Here is a 15281-nt window from a genome sequence, read left to right as displayed (position 1 = left end):
AAATACACAACTACCCCAAGTGTAGTATAAAACAGAGTCCATGTCGATGGCATCCCATAATCTTGTGTGTTGTCCTCAAAACCCGTGATACTTCCTCTCCTGTGCAGTTCCCTCACCACACTGTCATGCTGAGACACAGAGTGCTTTCCACCGTGGCCCTGTAGGCATCTGTAAGCAGCTGAGGAGATGAAGAAGAGCTGTTGTTGTACCTTCTTCAACAGGCGAGGGCCGTTTCCGGTCCAGGAGAGGTCAGAGGAGATCTGGATGCTCTTGCACTTTAAGCTGTCCAGACCACTTCCCAGGATCTCATCGACCTCACCAAAAAGAAGCATTTGTGGTACTTTGTTAGGGTAGTTGTGTATTTCTCCAGAAACCTACAGTGAAATTATGAAATACTAATTCTGGTTATAATATAGATGACCCTCTAATATAATCTGAAGAGATTGTGTTGTCACCTCTCATGGTTTTGGAGAAATAAATTCCTGAAAGTGGGACAAATGCATATAATGGTTGAGCATTTTGAGGTATTTTGACAAGATATTTCTCCAAAACTGTACAGTAAAATATTAAATATTTATTATTTTACATAAAACATGAATGTGAAAGTTGTAAAAATGTAATTAATATAAATGTTCTGTAGGTTACTTTTCTGTTTTCCTCTTATTTTCTCAACCGTTGCCAGGATCGGTGTCCTTTCTGCTCCATTACTTTAATGAACCTTGTATGCGTGACGCTAATCTTTAAGAGAGAGCTGGTGTCGGCTGCCGTGACCGCGTATTTCTGACTGTCGGCTCACTTGACCGCAGTTTTCTTCTGTACAGTTGATGTCTCCTCACTGAAGCGACGCTGCAAGCCCTGCAGTTCAAGCAGAAGTTCAAAGGTGGAGGGGATCAGAGTCTGCTGCTTTAGTCAGCGCTAACCAATAGGGAAACATCTTACAGCGTTCGTCTTTAGGCCCCGCCCAGGATGTTCATGTTTCCAGAACTCAAAATTCGTTGAGTTCAATCAAAAACAGAGAGTGTCAAAACCAGAAGAGCGAGACTCGTAACCAAAGATTTTTGACATGCGCAAATAAAAGTTATGTTTACAATTACATTCGGTTGAACTTGTTTATGACCTTCTTAATGAACTCATTGCACAGAGTTTTTTATATGTTACAACAATAATCTCCAAACTACATCTGTTTAATCTACCTCATTTGGTAATATTGCATCTAGATGTTTTAAAGGCAGACATGAACTACTAGTTTAGTGTTTGTTTTGTCCAATTTGACAGCAAGCCACTCTCGATCAAAAATTGAAGGTTTCTACCAAACGTTTAGTGCAGGTTATTTTCCCAGCTTCCCCATCTCCTGCCCGTTCTCTTTTCCCCACAAGGGCAGAGACATTTTTAAAGGACTGTACCTTGGTGTGCATCCAACAAAAGCTCTCCGTCCATTTTCATCTTCTTTTGAATCTGAGTTTGAATAACACCGGAGCTACAAATCAAAATATGTCAGACACTTTGAGTGAGGTCACGGGTTGTAGATCACTGAAACTTCCAGAGAAATCTTCTTGTGTAAAACACAGGGACGGCAGGCTGCTGCTTTGACTGATGGCTTTAGAGACAGAGAGGGCTGTTCAGGGTCCATTCTCTTGAGACTAAGTCCATGCCTGCGCCAAACCCCTCATTTTCCTCCCTGCAATATATTTCATTAAACCTTTAACTCTTCACAAGGTAATTCACTTGACATTTTGAGGCTGTGCTGCTGAGTGTGTTCTCCTGTGTAATTTCAGACCTGAGAGTATGCTCCAAAAAATGCACATTAAATAGATAAACCTGTGCATCATTGCAGCTAAACAAGCCGAGCTGTGCAGGACATCATTTCATGGTTACAACAGTATGGGTCCCAGTGGCACAGATATAATTAAGACCTCTTTTAATTACTTAATAAGCCTAATTAGTAACATTTCTGAGCCATAGATTTGACTGCAAGAGCAATGAAAGTCAGATGAATATTAATTCTATTTGTTATTTCATTTAAATCCTGATGTTAATGAAATTAGTGCATTATGATATAACTGAAACAAACCATGCTGGGAATGACCAAAAGGCTAATGCACCCTTTTATGCTCCTGATAAGCTTCTAACTAAGAGCCACAAAAGGAGGAAAGAAAAAAGGAGAAAACACAAACTAATTTCTCCCGGCCACAGCAGACGCGTGCCATCTTCATAAGTGCTTATTGTTTTCACTTGCTCGGTTTTCATTAGTGCGCGCCCAGATGTGAAGGAGAGGTGTGTGAATTTGACAAACTTGAAACTGCTACGTTGCCATCAAGCCCGCAAATCATGCAATAGGGCTGCTGCATCATTCCCGGCCATTTAATTAGAAGTTGTTGGTACCACAGAAGGTGTCACCAACCTTTTCAGGCCCTGAACAGATGGTGTCCTCTTTTTTTTTTTTCTTTTTTTTTTGAGGTTCTGCCAATGCCCACTCTGCGGCTCCTGGGAAAATGACCTAACTCACAGGCAGCTGCTTAGTGCGGCTTGAGTGATTCTTTATAGCCGCTCATAATGGGGGGGGGGGGGGGGGGGGGGGACATAGCAGGATGTACCACTGCAAACAAGGGGTGAGATGGTTGTAGTCTGTTCCCTGGGTAGCTACAAAAGCCTGTTTTGGCTGCTGTGTACCAGTTTTTTAAATCTGTGTTTTGGACACCATGTGCGAAGACGAAGCAAAGAGCTCAACCCTGGAGATCTCGACACCTCCATGCTGGTTGCATAAATATGCACCTTCCTCTCCTTATGGCAGATGATGTGAATATCAACCAAGAAAGGAGCTGAGGAGGCCGGCTGAACAAAAAGTGAAAGGGGTTCCGCCACTGTTACAAAGAGGCCCCATGGAGAGGTGCGGGGGAGTGGCCTCCATCCTAACAGATAGAAAGAAAAAGAGAGTACGAGTTTGCAAGGGCAATTGCTGTCGAGGAGCGAGAGTGGATGGAGAAATTGCGAGAGCCACAGATTAGATATCCGAGGCAGGGGTCGGGGGTTTAACATGCTTCGTGCTGCGTGGACAGAAGATTGGCTGTCACCCGTTGTTGGCTTGGCTCAACCTCCATCCGACTACGCAGGAGGTGGAGAAAGAACATGTTGAACATTGGAAGGCTGTGTTTTCTGACTAATTACTTGATATGCGTTACATTATGTGGGTTTGATTGAAAATATTTTTTGAATTACCAATGATCACTTTTATACTGAAGAGAAATTTTACAAAACTGTTATTCCAACCACTCAACTATATCACGAAACCCCACAGCCATAAATCCTGGCCTGCACACCTTTGTACCTAAGTTTACCCATAATGTGTGCTCTTAATTCCATTTCCTGCCCCTGAGAATGACAACATGGTAGAAAAAGCACCAGCTTCTCCTTGAAAACCACCTCAGTTCAGTGGTGCAGTTCCGTTGACATGACAGGAAACATAAAATCTGTCGTTTTCATCACGTTTCATTTTGAGTAAACCTGTTTCCTACAGCTTTCTGTATTAGTTATCTGTTCTTGTGGGTTTATGACCATGGAGCAAGCCCGATCGATCAGCAGGAGCTATAGGATTTAATGGGTGCAGTGCTCCCACTAAAGGATACAGGCTTGAGAGTGTATATTTAATCACTAAAAGGGATGAGGGTGGCGATCAACGGTCACCAGCAGTCTGTTATATGAGAAGTCAGGGTATCAGTTTGCCCCACGCTGTGAAATATCTAGTGGGGAATAGATATTATTGTTTCTATAGTCAATGAAAATAATCTGAGACAGAGATCCAGACAAATGGGTCAAGGTATTTTAGAGTGATTTTAACTCCAAATCTTTATTAGAAAATAAAATGTTATCAACAATGAAGATGTAACGTATTATATTTTATTTGTGCTGGTACATGTCTTTTAAAATAAAAATAAACACAATTCCTCCTCTTTTTCGCTGCACTTACATTTGCATGTCCTTTGGGGTATGTCTCTATCATATTGTTACATCTAGAGGTCCAATTGTTTCCCATTCTTTTTAGCAAAATAATTCAAGCTCCATTAGAGTGGATGGAAAGCTCCTATAAACACAAATTTCCAAGTCTTGCTGCACATTCTCATTTGAATTAATGTCTGGATTTTGACTGAATAATGAATATGCTTTGATATAAACCATTTCATTACACCTCTGTCTGTACGTTTTTTGTTCTGCTTGAAGATGAACCTCGGCCCAAAGTACTAGAAATGTTTTTGCAGCCTCAAATTTGACTATGAGTTCCTGCTGAAGGACATAATCTCCACAGCATGATGCTGCCACCACCATGTTTCTCTGATTAATACTTTCCTTGCCTGGGCCTGTCAGTTCAACATGTCTTTGAAGGTTTTCCGGTGTTTAATGGCATGTGTACCGTCAAGAAAAAAAATCCCTACAGCATAATGCTACCACCATCATGCTTCCATGTAGGGATGGCCTGCCCCCTATGCTAGATGGGTCCCCACTATATCCCATAGCCAAGCTTGTAGTCATAGTCAAATATTGTTTTAGGTTTTTGTTGTTGTTGTTGTTTTGCTTCCATCTTAACATTTTCTGTTTACATTACAGCATCCATGCCAGATTTCTCTTGTTTTAACTGATTGTGGCAGCGAGAGATAAACTAATAACTGCAACAATAAATGCTCTGAGCTGTAAAATTCTCTTTGCCCTATTTTTGTTTTGAAACTCAGGGATATTGTTGTACAACCAGTCTTAAAGTTGTACTACACTACAACATAATCTACTCTCAGGACTGTTTTTCCCTGCTTTCAGTTCATTTATACTTATTGGTACATAAAAACCACCCTTATTCTTCTCTTCATTCATCTGTTGTCAGCTTGCTTTAGTTGTGACTCCTCAGTCTTTTACAAACCCTGAATGCCCTTGAACCTACTCAGCACACTTCAACCCTGCACACTAGTCTGCCTAATGCTATTATGTTGGTACCTACATGCTACAAGTCAATGGTGGTGATAGTGGCTGATTAGATTATGTTCATTGATTGCCTGACGTGCTGCGAGGACAGCAGCGGTGTGTGCTGCAGCTCCTGCTCAGAGACACTGAGAGTCTGAGCTTGAGGAGATAGAGCCCCATGCAGGGCAACAGACTGAGTTATTGATCAGTGCTCATCTTTGTGTCACTCCTTTTAATTGTTTTGCCACTGACCTCCTCGTCTCTGACCATATGCTAATCTCATTCAATATTAATTTGACACTATCTCAAACTAAACCTCTAAGTGACATTTTATATTGTAATATCAGAAATATTAATCTAACTTCCCTCACATCAGGTATTGACAGTCTTCCTAGCACCAACCTCTCAGCCACTTCAGATGAACTGGTTTCCCTTTTTAACTCCAGTCTTCCCTCACTGCTGGATTCACTCACTCAGCTAAAAACCTGGACAGTCTCCCTCACACATTCTGTCTCCTGGTTCTCACCTTATCTACATCAGCTGAAAACCAAATGACATCAACTGGAATGCCTCTACAGGAAAACCGGACTCTCTATTCACATCTGCTATTATACAAGTACACTTTCTCCTCAGCAAAATCCCAATATCCCATCATCCACTATTCCCTCGTATCTGGCTCTGTTCCTTCACTATTCAAATCTCATGCAGTTATTCCTATTCTGAAGAAACCTGGTTCAGTCCCTAACAACTTCAATAACCTTCGTCCCATCGCCAACCTCCCTTACCTCTCAAAATTCTGGAAAAAACAGTTGCAACCCAAGTTCATTCTCACCTCTCCAATAACCACTTCTATGAACACAGCACCAAAACAGCCCTACTTAAAATAACAAATGACCTCCTGACGACAGGAGACACCGGCCTTCATCCACCCTCATCCTCCTAGACCTGAGTGCAGTTTTTGATATTTTATCCCATTTAATCTTTCTTCACAGACAGGCATCAATGTGTTACTGTGATACTCCCCTAAACTGGTTCTCCTTATATCTCTCCGGCTGCACTCAGCTTATTCAGTTAAAAATATTTGCATCTAAGCCATCTCTTCTTTCTTCAGGTGTCCTCCAAGGTTCTGGTTTCGGGCCTATTGTTTTTGGTATCTAACTCCTCCCCCTTGGCCATATCTTTCGAAAGTTAAATACTTAGTTTCATTGCTATGCAGATGACATCCAGCACTACGTCTTAACCAAACCTACTCTCACTGTCCCACCTCCCTCTGTGACTGACTATAGGATTTCAAATCATGGTTTTCCTCTAACTTTCTCAAAATCTACAGTGACAAAACAGAGGTTCTCCTCACTGGCTCCAAATCCACTCTTACACAAGTCAACAGTTTCACCATCCCCATCAGCAACTCCTCAGTCTTCTCCTCCCATCAAGTTAAGAGCCTGCCTGTCACCCTCAATGGCACCCTGACATTCCAATCCCACATCAATGGTGTCACTCGATCTGCCAACTTCCATGTCTGCAACATCAACCTACTGTGTCCCTCCCTCACTCCTGACTGCACTGCCCTCCTGGTTAACTCTGATTACTTCCGGTCTGGATTACCACAACTCTCTCCTGTCTAATCTTCCCCTAATAAACTCCAACTTGTTCAGAACGCTGCCGCCCAGATAATCACCAGAACACCATCTTCTTGTGACATCACTCCTGTTCTTCGACAGCTCCACTGGCTTCCGTTAAAGTATCGCATTGACTTCAAAATACTGCTCCTCACGTTCAAGGTCATCCATCACCTTGCTCCCACATATCTCACTGACCTCCTTCACATTCACAGACCAAGCCGGGCTCTCAGATCCTCATCGCCCATCAGCCTCACTGTTCCTCCTGCATCCAATTAAGGGTACACAGCCTTCAGCCGCTCTGCCCCTTGACCCTGGGAAACCCTCCCATCTGACATCTGCAACAAACACCCATATTTTTAAACTGGCCTTTTCTTTGTGACAATTCTCTTGCTATTATCTTAACTTTCTTTGAAGTCTCCTTAGTTTTATGATTTATGTCTTTGGTTTTGTGTGGTGACCTTGAGTGTCCTGAAAGTCGCAGACAAATAAAACGTATTATTAATATGCTTATTATTATTATTATTATTATTATTATTATTATTATTATTATTATCTTTCTCCTGTCCCAAATGCCTCTCCAAGAGACCACTTCATCAGGATAATGAATTGCAGTTATTTTACACTAACGGCACATGATCTGCGTGGTAAGAATGGCAGAAATTAGAAGCTTGTTAATCCCTCTAATTTTCCAAAAGGACGGGAATATAAAGACAGTTATGGCCTTGTTATCTAGTTTGAGGATTGCTATTTAAGCGAAAGGGGTATAAATATGGACAATTTAGCATCTTATAAAAGAGAAATTTGGGATCGTCATTTCAACATGAATGAATTAGAGTGCTAAATTTAAGTGATTAAGAAGAGCAGAGAAGATTTTCCAGAAACGCCAAGTCTTTTGGAAATATAGGGCAAAGGAGGAAAATGAGAGAAGATTATTCCAGAATGGTGATTAGTAAAGTGGAAATGAGAGCATGATAGGCAGTGGTCATACAGTCACCAGGCAGAAGCGCAGCTTAAAGGTCGGCCATTGTGTCGCCAGCATCAAAATTGGGGTGGCAAAGAAAGAATAATGAGGCTTGATTACGGTCTGTGAGATGGAACATTGCTTCGAATCAATCCTCCAGACAATTACAGGCATCACAAACAGCAGCACTCAGCCACAGCCCAGGCAGCAGGAAGTGATTGTGTCAGAGGACAACGTCTCCTTCATCAATAACTTGTTGCCTCCTCATGTTGTTCTGCTACGGCAGCGTAAACTGCTACTCTTCCAACTCACTTTTACACTCCTGGTCAAATGCTCACATGCAAATATCATGGGAATGAATGTTGGATTAATTTCGGGTTTTAATTATGCAACTAAATCGTTATTTTGCCAAAGTTGAATTCTTATACAACAAATATATTTTAATGTTTTTTAAAAACAAAAGTTAGATGCACAAATTTGAATTTTTTGTAGATTTTCTTGGGGTCAAAATTATACATACATCAAATATATACATATATCCTCACTGACACATGGTTAAATTTCCTTTAGCAAGCTGCAGAGAAACAACATTTTTAGCCACCTTCATGCTTTTGGCATAATTTTGGTTGTATATTTGACACTTCCTTCTTCTGGAATTGCTGAGTTTGTTTATTTGCTTGGTTTAATGACACAAAACTAGTTTTTAAGCATAGTCCACACCTTTTTTTAATAATCCTGTCAGATTTTGGTTCAAAGTACTGTTTTATCAACAGACATAGAATCTATTGAGGGAGCTAAAGATTGGGAGGTTGGCAGTGAGGCCTCCCAACCTTAAAGACCTGGGGCTCATCACCTCAGCTAAATTGTGAAAATACCAGAGGAAACATGTAAAAAGCTAGTGAGCAATAGTAAGAAGGGTTTTAATGCTTTAACGACAATAAAGAGTATTGAGAAGGGTCTAAATAACATTTGACATGCAGTTTTTTTTTAATAAAATGTAAGTAATTTACATTTTAAAGTTTTTCAAAACTGAAACTCATACTATTTCATTATGTTTTGAGAGAAGCCTCCATTCTTGTCAGAAGCAAATCTCTTGGTTGAATGGAAATAATTTAAATCCAAATCTGGGCTTAAATGTACTTTTTTTGACTGGAACAGATGCAAGGAGTTTAATGCCATAGCATATATCAGATTATCATGTTCACTAACACACACATTGAAAGTGCATCTCTGCTGCTTGTTGCAGATATGGTTTTGGAGTATTAGACGCTGGGCTGATGGTACAGCAGGCTGCACTGTTCCGCAGTGCTGCTCCACAACGGAAGTGCATGCAAAACGTCTCATTTAATCCTGCCAGGTACAGAAACCTGTTTGGATTTTACTTTTAGCTACATTCAGTTACACATCACATGCTGTAAAAAACTGTAAAGCTTTCATACTTACATTAGTAACATGTTGTTATTATTATTATTATTATTATTATTATTACTATTATTATTACTATTTTATCATTATTATTATGATTATCATTATTATTGTTGTTCTTTTTGTTGTAGATTTTTCTCTGCTGGAGGCCAAGTGAGCATCAACATTGAATCTGATGCCTGCCAAGGGACAGCTAATGAAGTCAACACTTTGGAGCATGTGCAGGTCAGATGGCAATCTTTTCAATATATCTTGGTCTCCTCTGATATAGTGTGTGATTTTTACCAGATATAGTGTGCTTTTGTATCTCAATTTTAACGTGTAATCCAGTATGAATTTATAACAGTGAACCAGTTATTTTAGTATAAAGTGCATGGCAAAGTACAGATGAACCTAAAATTTTTCAAGGATTTTTGGCTAAATAAAAACCAGCAGCTGTTGGTATAGGGGTTTAAGTGACCACGTACTGAGGCTTCACGCCTCGATGCAGTAGTCCTGGGTTCAAGACCCGGCCACAGTACCAGTCTTTCCCACTCTTTCTCCAAACCCGTTTCTTGTCTGCCTACTGTCAAAAAACACTGAAAAATAAAGGTCACTAGTGCCGCAAAAACCTAGCAGCTGTTTATAATATACAAATCATAATAGCTTAAATAGCAGCACACAATAACAGTTACAAGTGGGTTTTTTTTTGTTTGTTTTTTAACAAAGAATTCTAATTTTAATGACAACTCCTGTCTGAAAATAACTCAACCTCCCCATGACAAGTGTCTCTAGTATTTAACAGAGCACCATTTATATGTTATGACCAGCTGCAAATGTGATTCAGAGTCGAGCTTCTGGGAGGATTCCTGAGGTATCCTAGCCCACTGCTCATGGGCAAATATTCTTGGTTTGCGTGTTGAAACCTCTTTTTTTAAATCCCACCAAAGTCCGGTGACTGTGATGGCCACTTTAGTATCTTCCAGAACTTCTTCTGAAAGCAAGCCTTCGTTGACTTTATGATAAGGTGGGGATTATTTTCCTGTTTGAAGGTGCAATGACTCCCGAGCTTCACCTTCCTCAGAAACAGATATTTTCTCCCAGGATTTTCTCATACTTGATTGTATCCATGTTTTCCTTCTGTTTCTAATGCCAGATAATCAGAATCAGAATCAGAAAAGCTTTATTGCCAAGTACGTTTTTGGACATACAAGGAATTTGTTTTGGCGTAGTCAGCGCAATACAATACAAATTAAACAGTATAAATATATCTACAATATAATATAAATATATGTGCACAGTTTTAAGTGAGTGAGAGTAAATATAGAGCAGTATAAGATGCAAGAGCAATACAACAGTGCAGGTGATCATTGTGCAAGTATGGCAGTGCAAGTAAAGCAGGAGTCCAAGCTGAGCGTTAATGTAACGCATAGAGTTACAGGTTGTCAGGGTGGTTTCCGGGCTTTGTTAACAAGGCTGGTGGCAGATGGGAAAAAACTGTTCTTGTGGCGTCAGGTTTTGGTCCGGATGGACCGCAGCCTCCTGCCAGAGGGGAGAGTCTCAAAGAGTCTGTGACCGGGGTGGGAGGGATCAGCCAGAATCTTCCCTGCCCGCTTCAGGGTCCTGGAGGTGTACAGTTCCTGGAGCGACAGTAGACTGCAGCCAATCACCTTCTCAGCAGACCGAATGACACGCTGCAGCCTGCCCTTATCCTTGGCTGTAGCAGCGGTGTACCAGATGGTGATGGAGGAGGTGAGGATGGACTCAATGATGGCTGTGTAGAAGTGCACCATCATAGTCTTTGGCAGGTTGAATTTTTTCAGCTGCCGCAGGAAGAACATCCTCTGCTGGGCTTTCTTGATGAGGGAGCTGATGTTTGGCTCCCACTTGAGATCCTGGGAGATGATGGTTCCCAGGAAGTGGAAAGATTCCACAGTGTCAATTGTGGAGTCACAGAGGGTGATGGGGACAGGTGGGGCTGGGTTCTGCCTGAAGTCCACAACCATCTCCACTGTCTTTAGAGCGTTGAGCTCAAGGTTGTTCTGGCTGCACCAGTCCAACAGATGGTCCACCTCCCATCTGTACGCGGACTCGTCACCATCAGAGATGAGTCCGATCAGGGTGGTGTCGTCCGCAAACTTCAGAAGCTTGACAGACTGGTGACTGGAGGTGCAGCTGTTGGTGTACAGGGAGAAGAGCAGAGGAGAGAGAACACAGCCTTGGGGGGAACCGGTGCTGATGGTCAGGGAGTCAGAGACGTGCTTCCCCAGCCTCACGCGCTGCTTCCTGTCAGACAGGAAGTCAGTGATCCACCTGCAGGTGGAGTCGGGCACACTCAGCTGGGAGAGCTTCTCCTGTAGCAGAACTGGGACGATGGTGTTGAAGGCAGATCTGAAATCCACAAACAGGATCCTGGCGTAGGTTCCTGTGGAGTCCAGGTGCCGGAGGATGAAGTGAAGCAACCCTTGAGCTTCACTGAGCCACTGCCATGCATCGCTGAATAAATGGTGATCTTTTCACTGTATGCTTCATTCTTCCTCCTCCAGACATTCCCCTGATCCATAGGCTCCAAAAAATCCAGTTTGTGATTCACCGCTCCACAGAACAGATTCCCAAAACCTCTCTGGCTTATTTGTATAGCTGTGAGCAAACTGGAGCTGATTTTTTGTGCTTTTGGCTCAAAAAAGTACAAAATGTCAGGCATGGCTCCCTTCAGTTTTCAGTATATGTCTTATTGTGCAAACTAAGAACCTCAGTGGCTGTTGTCACTAAGTCTTGATGCAGGTCTTTTGCAGTCTTTTGGCAGCCTTTATAGCTTCCTCTTTCTACCATGATCAGGTGGAGTAGCCGCTGCTCCTTTGACATCTGACTTCTGAACTCTTGCTTCCACTCCTATCTGAAGGAACATTTGGGACCGTTGCCTGTCTTTTTGCATGGCAATGATGTCTTGTTTGAATGTTTCAGACAATCCTCTTGACTTGTCATATGACTAATGTGTAATTGAACATCACCATAAGCAATCCTGGTATTTGAAGTGTTATATCTCCTGCAAACATGATGCTACTAAAAAAACAAATCTGAGACCACAGCTGATTTGCAAATCTGTGCTCTTATAAAGAGTGTCATAATGTTAATTTTGTTTTTATTTGGCCAAAACAACAAAGTTGTAGTGGAGGTTGAATCATTATAGGCGCTACTGTATAAGGTTATTTTTACAGATTCAACAAATGGGATGTAAAAGTGATCATTGAAGTTTAAAGGGCTCTTAGCTTAGCTAAGCTAACCTGATGCAGCTCCTGTAAGAATTATATGGTAGATAAGATCAGATTGGTCAGATCAGCCTCTTCATCCAAGTCTTAGCAAGAAATGAAAATAAAGTTTGTTATCCACAATTTTAAACTTTTACTCTAACGTAAAATGCACATTTCTCTATTTTAACCACCAGATGTGCTGATATCTCCTTGCAAAAGAATTCACACCCTTCAAATCCTTCTGTGCATTTTGTCATGTTATATCCCCAGCCTTAAATATATTTATGTGATGGACCAACACAAATTAGCACATTGTTGTAATGTGGATGGAAATGATACACAGTTTTCAAAGTTTTTACACTAAAGAAATTCTGAAAAGTACGAGGGGCATTTATTACAGCCCCACCTTTAACTTCAACCTCAGCTGCAAGTCTTTTGGGATATGTCTACCAGCATTTTACTCCTATAGATTGAAAGACTGGCACAGTTGTTTTTGCCTAATAGCTTAAGTTTAGTCAGCTGGATGGAGCGCACACCAATCTTCAACTATTGCCAAGGGTGTTCAAGCTGTTTATGGTCTGCTGGCTTTACTTTTAGGTTTCATTGTCCTGTTGGAAAGTAAACCACTGACCCAGGTGGAGTATTCAGGGTGAGGTGCAGTTTTAGTTGCCCATCACCCACAGTGTTTTTGCATGTAGGAAAGTTCAGGTTTTGTTTATTCAGTCCAGAGCACCTTGAACATATTAGCGGTTTCCCCTACAGGGCTTATAATAGATTGCAAACCAGACATCGTATGATTTTTTTTAAACAATGGCTTTCTTCCATAAAGGCCAGATTTAGGCAGTGCACCACTAATAATGTGGGCCAGCTGTGGATCTCTGCAGCTCCTCCAGAGTTCTCATGGGCCTCTCTTCTGCTTCTGCGATCGCTGCTCTCCTTGCCTGGTCTTCTAGTTGAGGTGGATGGCTGTGTTGTTAGTTTTTGTCAGTTATGCCTCTTCTCTTACTTATTTGCATTAATAGGTTAAACTATGCTGTGTAAGATGTCTAAAGCCTAGAATATTGTTGAATTTCCTAACACTATTTACTAATTAGGTGGCTTCTAAATGCAGTTGGATGCAGCTGGATTGTATTTAGGGGCAAAAGGGTAAAGGGGTTTAAATAAACAGAGGACATAGTTTTATGATTTTTCAAAACATTTTTGAAAACCATGCATTCTTAGCATTCAGCTTCAAAATGATGCAGTACTTTTCTAATTAAAATGATAATGAAACAAACTAAAGTTTGTGTTTGTGGTGCAACATACAAAACGTTTAAGGGGTTGGAACACTTTTGCAAGTTACTGTGTACTGTATTCATTTACATTTTGTTCTGTAGTCGCTCCTTGTTCCTGTTGCACTTGAAAACTTGCAAGTTAAGCAGAATTGGTTTTAAATTCAAACTTCTGCAAACAGTCAGGGAAGCTCGAAGATGTCATACAAATTGTTTTTGGGTTTCTCTGTCATGAGCTGTATCTGAGAATAGAAGAGATAGAAGAGATGAAAAAAAAAGAATCCCACTATGATGTGTAATGTGTTGGCAGTGTCATTTGCTGAAAATGGCAAAACTGTGTTTTCTTGAGTACCGCCACATACATGCAAATGTGTTTATATTTGATTGTGACAGCAGGCATACGTGTCTGTTGGTGCACATTTGAGTTTGAGCAAGTTATCTGTGTTTGTGAGTTAGTGTACTTGTGAAATAGCAGAGAGCGAGAGAGAGGGAGTGTGTCAGCATGTAAATTGAAAAGGCTTCATCTTTGCAGCTCTGCTCCCTGGCAGAAAGCGTGGGTCAGGACATCGCTGCGAGGTGTGATTGATGGACGTGTTGCCGTGGTAACATGCCATAAACAGGAGCAGGCTGTCAGTCTTTTTGCAGCTTGGCAGCTTTCTCTGCGATGTGCCATTGTCACACCAGATGTGCTGCTTGTGATGAACAGGGACAGGGAGGGTGCTGCTGGTGGTGGAGTGGGGGGGGGGTGAGAGCTTATCTAAATCATTTAGCTAATATTCCCTTCTGCTGTTTCTCTGTTTTTTTCTCTTTCTCCTCGTCTTTCTACCTGCTTTTTTTCCCCCACATGTTTTGGGGGGTTATGGGCAGATCATTGCCATGTCCATCTGTTTGGCACGTTCAGCATGACAGACAAGAGCAGCTGGATTTGGATGTAAATTCACCAACAGAGCAGAGCGCACAGTAGTAATTCCTTGCTGTTTTTCCAAAATTAAATCATACATAATACATAATTAAACCTAAAGCAATTAATTAAACCTAAAGCCATCCTATAGGTTTTAGTAGAGACTGAAATGAAAGGATTGAGCTCAGGTTCATGTCTTAGTGTTAATCGTACAGAGATGAGATGATTACCTTGTCACAACAGGATGTGGAAAAGTTAACCTGACTTATTGTGTGTGTAATTCTGCCTGTCAGCATGTCTAATAAAAACCAGCATGTTTGATTGTATTTATTTTACACAGTTACTCAGTGATTTTCAATCAATCATTGTGTAATTTAAATGAAGGAAAGGCAGCTAGTTGTAAAATACAACTTCCAAAAATTCTGATTTGTGAACATTAATGTTTTCGAGTCAATGTCATAATTTTCTGTCTTTTGCAAAGATAAGCTAAAAACTGCTGGTAAAAGGGACACATTTACAAGTACATAAATCCTATCAAAATTGTGATATAGCAACATAAAACAATGCCTAAAGGGATAGTTCATAAGTTTTGAAGTAGGATGCTGTTAAAAGGTTTTAAGCAATATCTTACCTGCTGTAGACAACTCTCTTGGCATTTTGATTTGGTATTAAGGTTGATTAGTTGGTCCCAGAAGCTGAAGCCAACAAAATGCAGGATACAAAAGCAGTTTATTTCTGCAAATGCAAAAGGTCACTAAAATACAAACTTTTAAAAAGCGAGCTTAAAACAAAACGTGAGTTTCTGTGTAATGATCATCCAGGTAACTGATGGCATAGGGGGTCATAAGGTCTGGCGGTAGATTGCTAGAATAATAGAAACAAGGCTGGGCTGACGCAAAGATTCAAGTATGAGAGTGATTAGTTGGC

General features: G+C 41.0%; 1 protein-coding gene across 1 annotated transcript in view; it reads left to right on the top strand.

Moving 5' to 3' along the window:
* LOC124865699 (furin-like protease kpc-1) overlaps positions 1–15281 on the top strand; it is a 312042-nt gene that overhangs the window by 251572 nt on the left and 45189 nt on the right. The window contains exons 14-15 of the mRNA XM_047361035.1: positions 8774–8884; positions 9084–9177. Of these exons, the coding sequence (XP_047216991.1) occupies positions 8774–8884; positions 9084–9177 (205 nt within the window). The remainder of the gene's footprint in view (positions 1–8773; positions 8885–9083; positions 9178–15281) is intronic.

Source organism: Girardinichthys multiradiatus, chromosome 3 (genome assembly GCF_021462225.1).
Source record: "Girardinichthys multiradiatus isolate DD_20200921_A chromosome 3, DD_fGirMul_XY1, whole genome shotgun sequence".
Taxonomy (NCBI): Eukaryota; Metazoa; Chordata; class Actinopteri; order Cyprinodontiformes; family Goodeidae; genus Girardinichthys; species Girardinichthys multiradiatus.
Note: the sequence above shows the minus strand (reverse complement) of the source record. Positions and strands in the feature narration are given on the sequence as shown.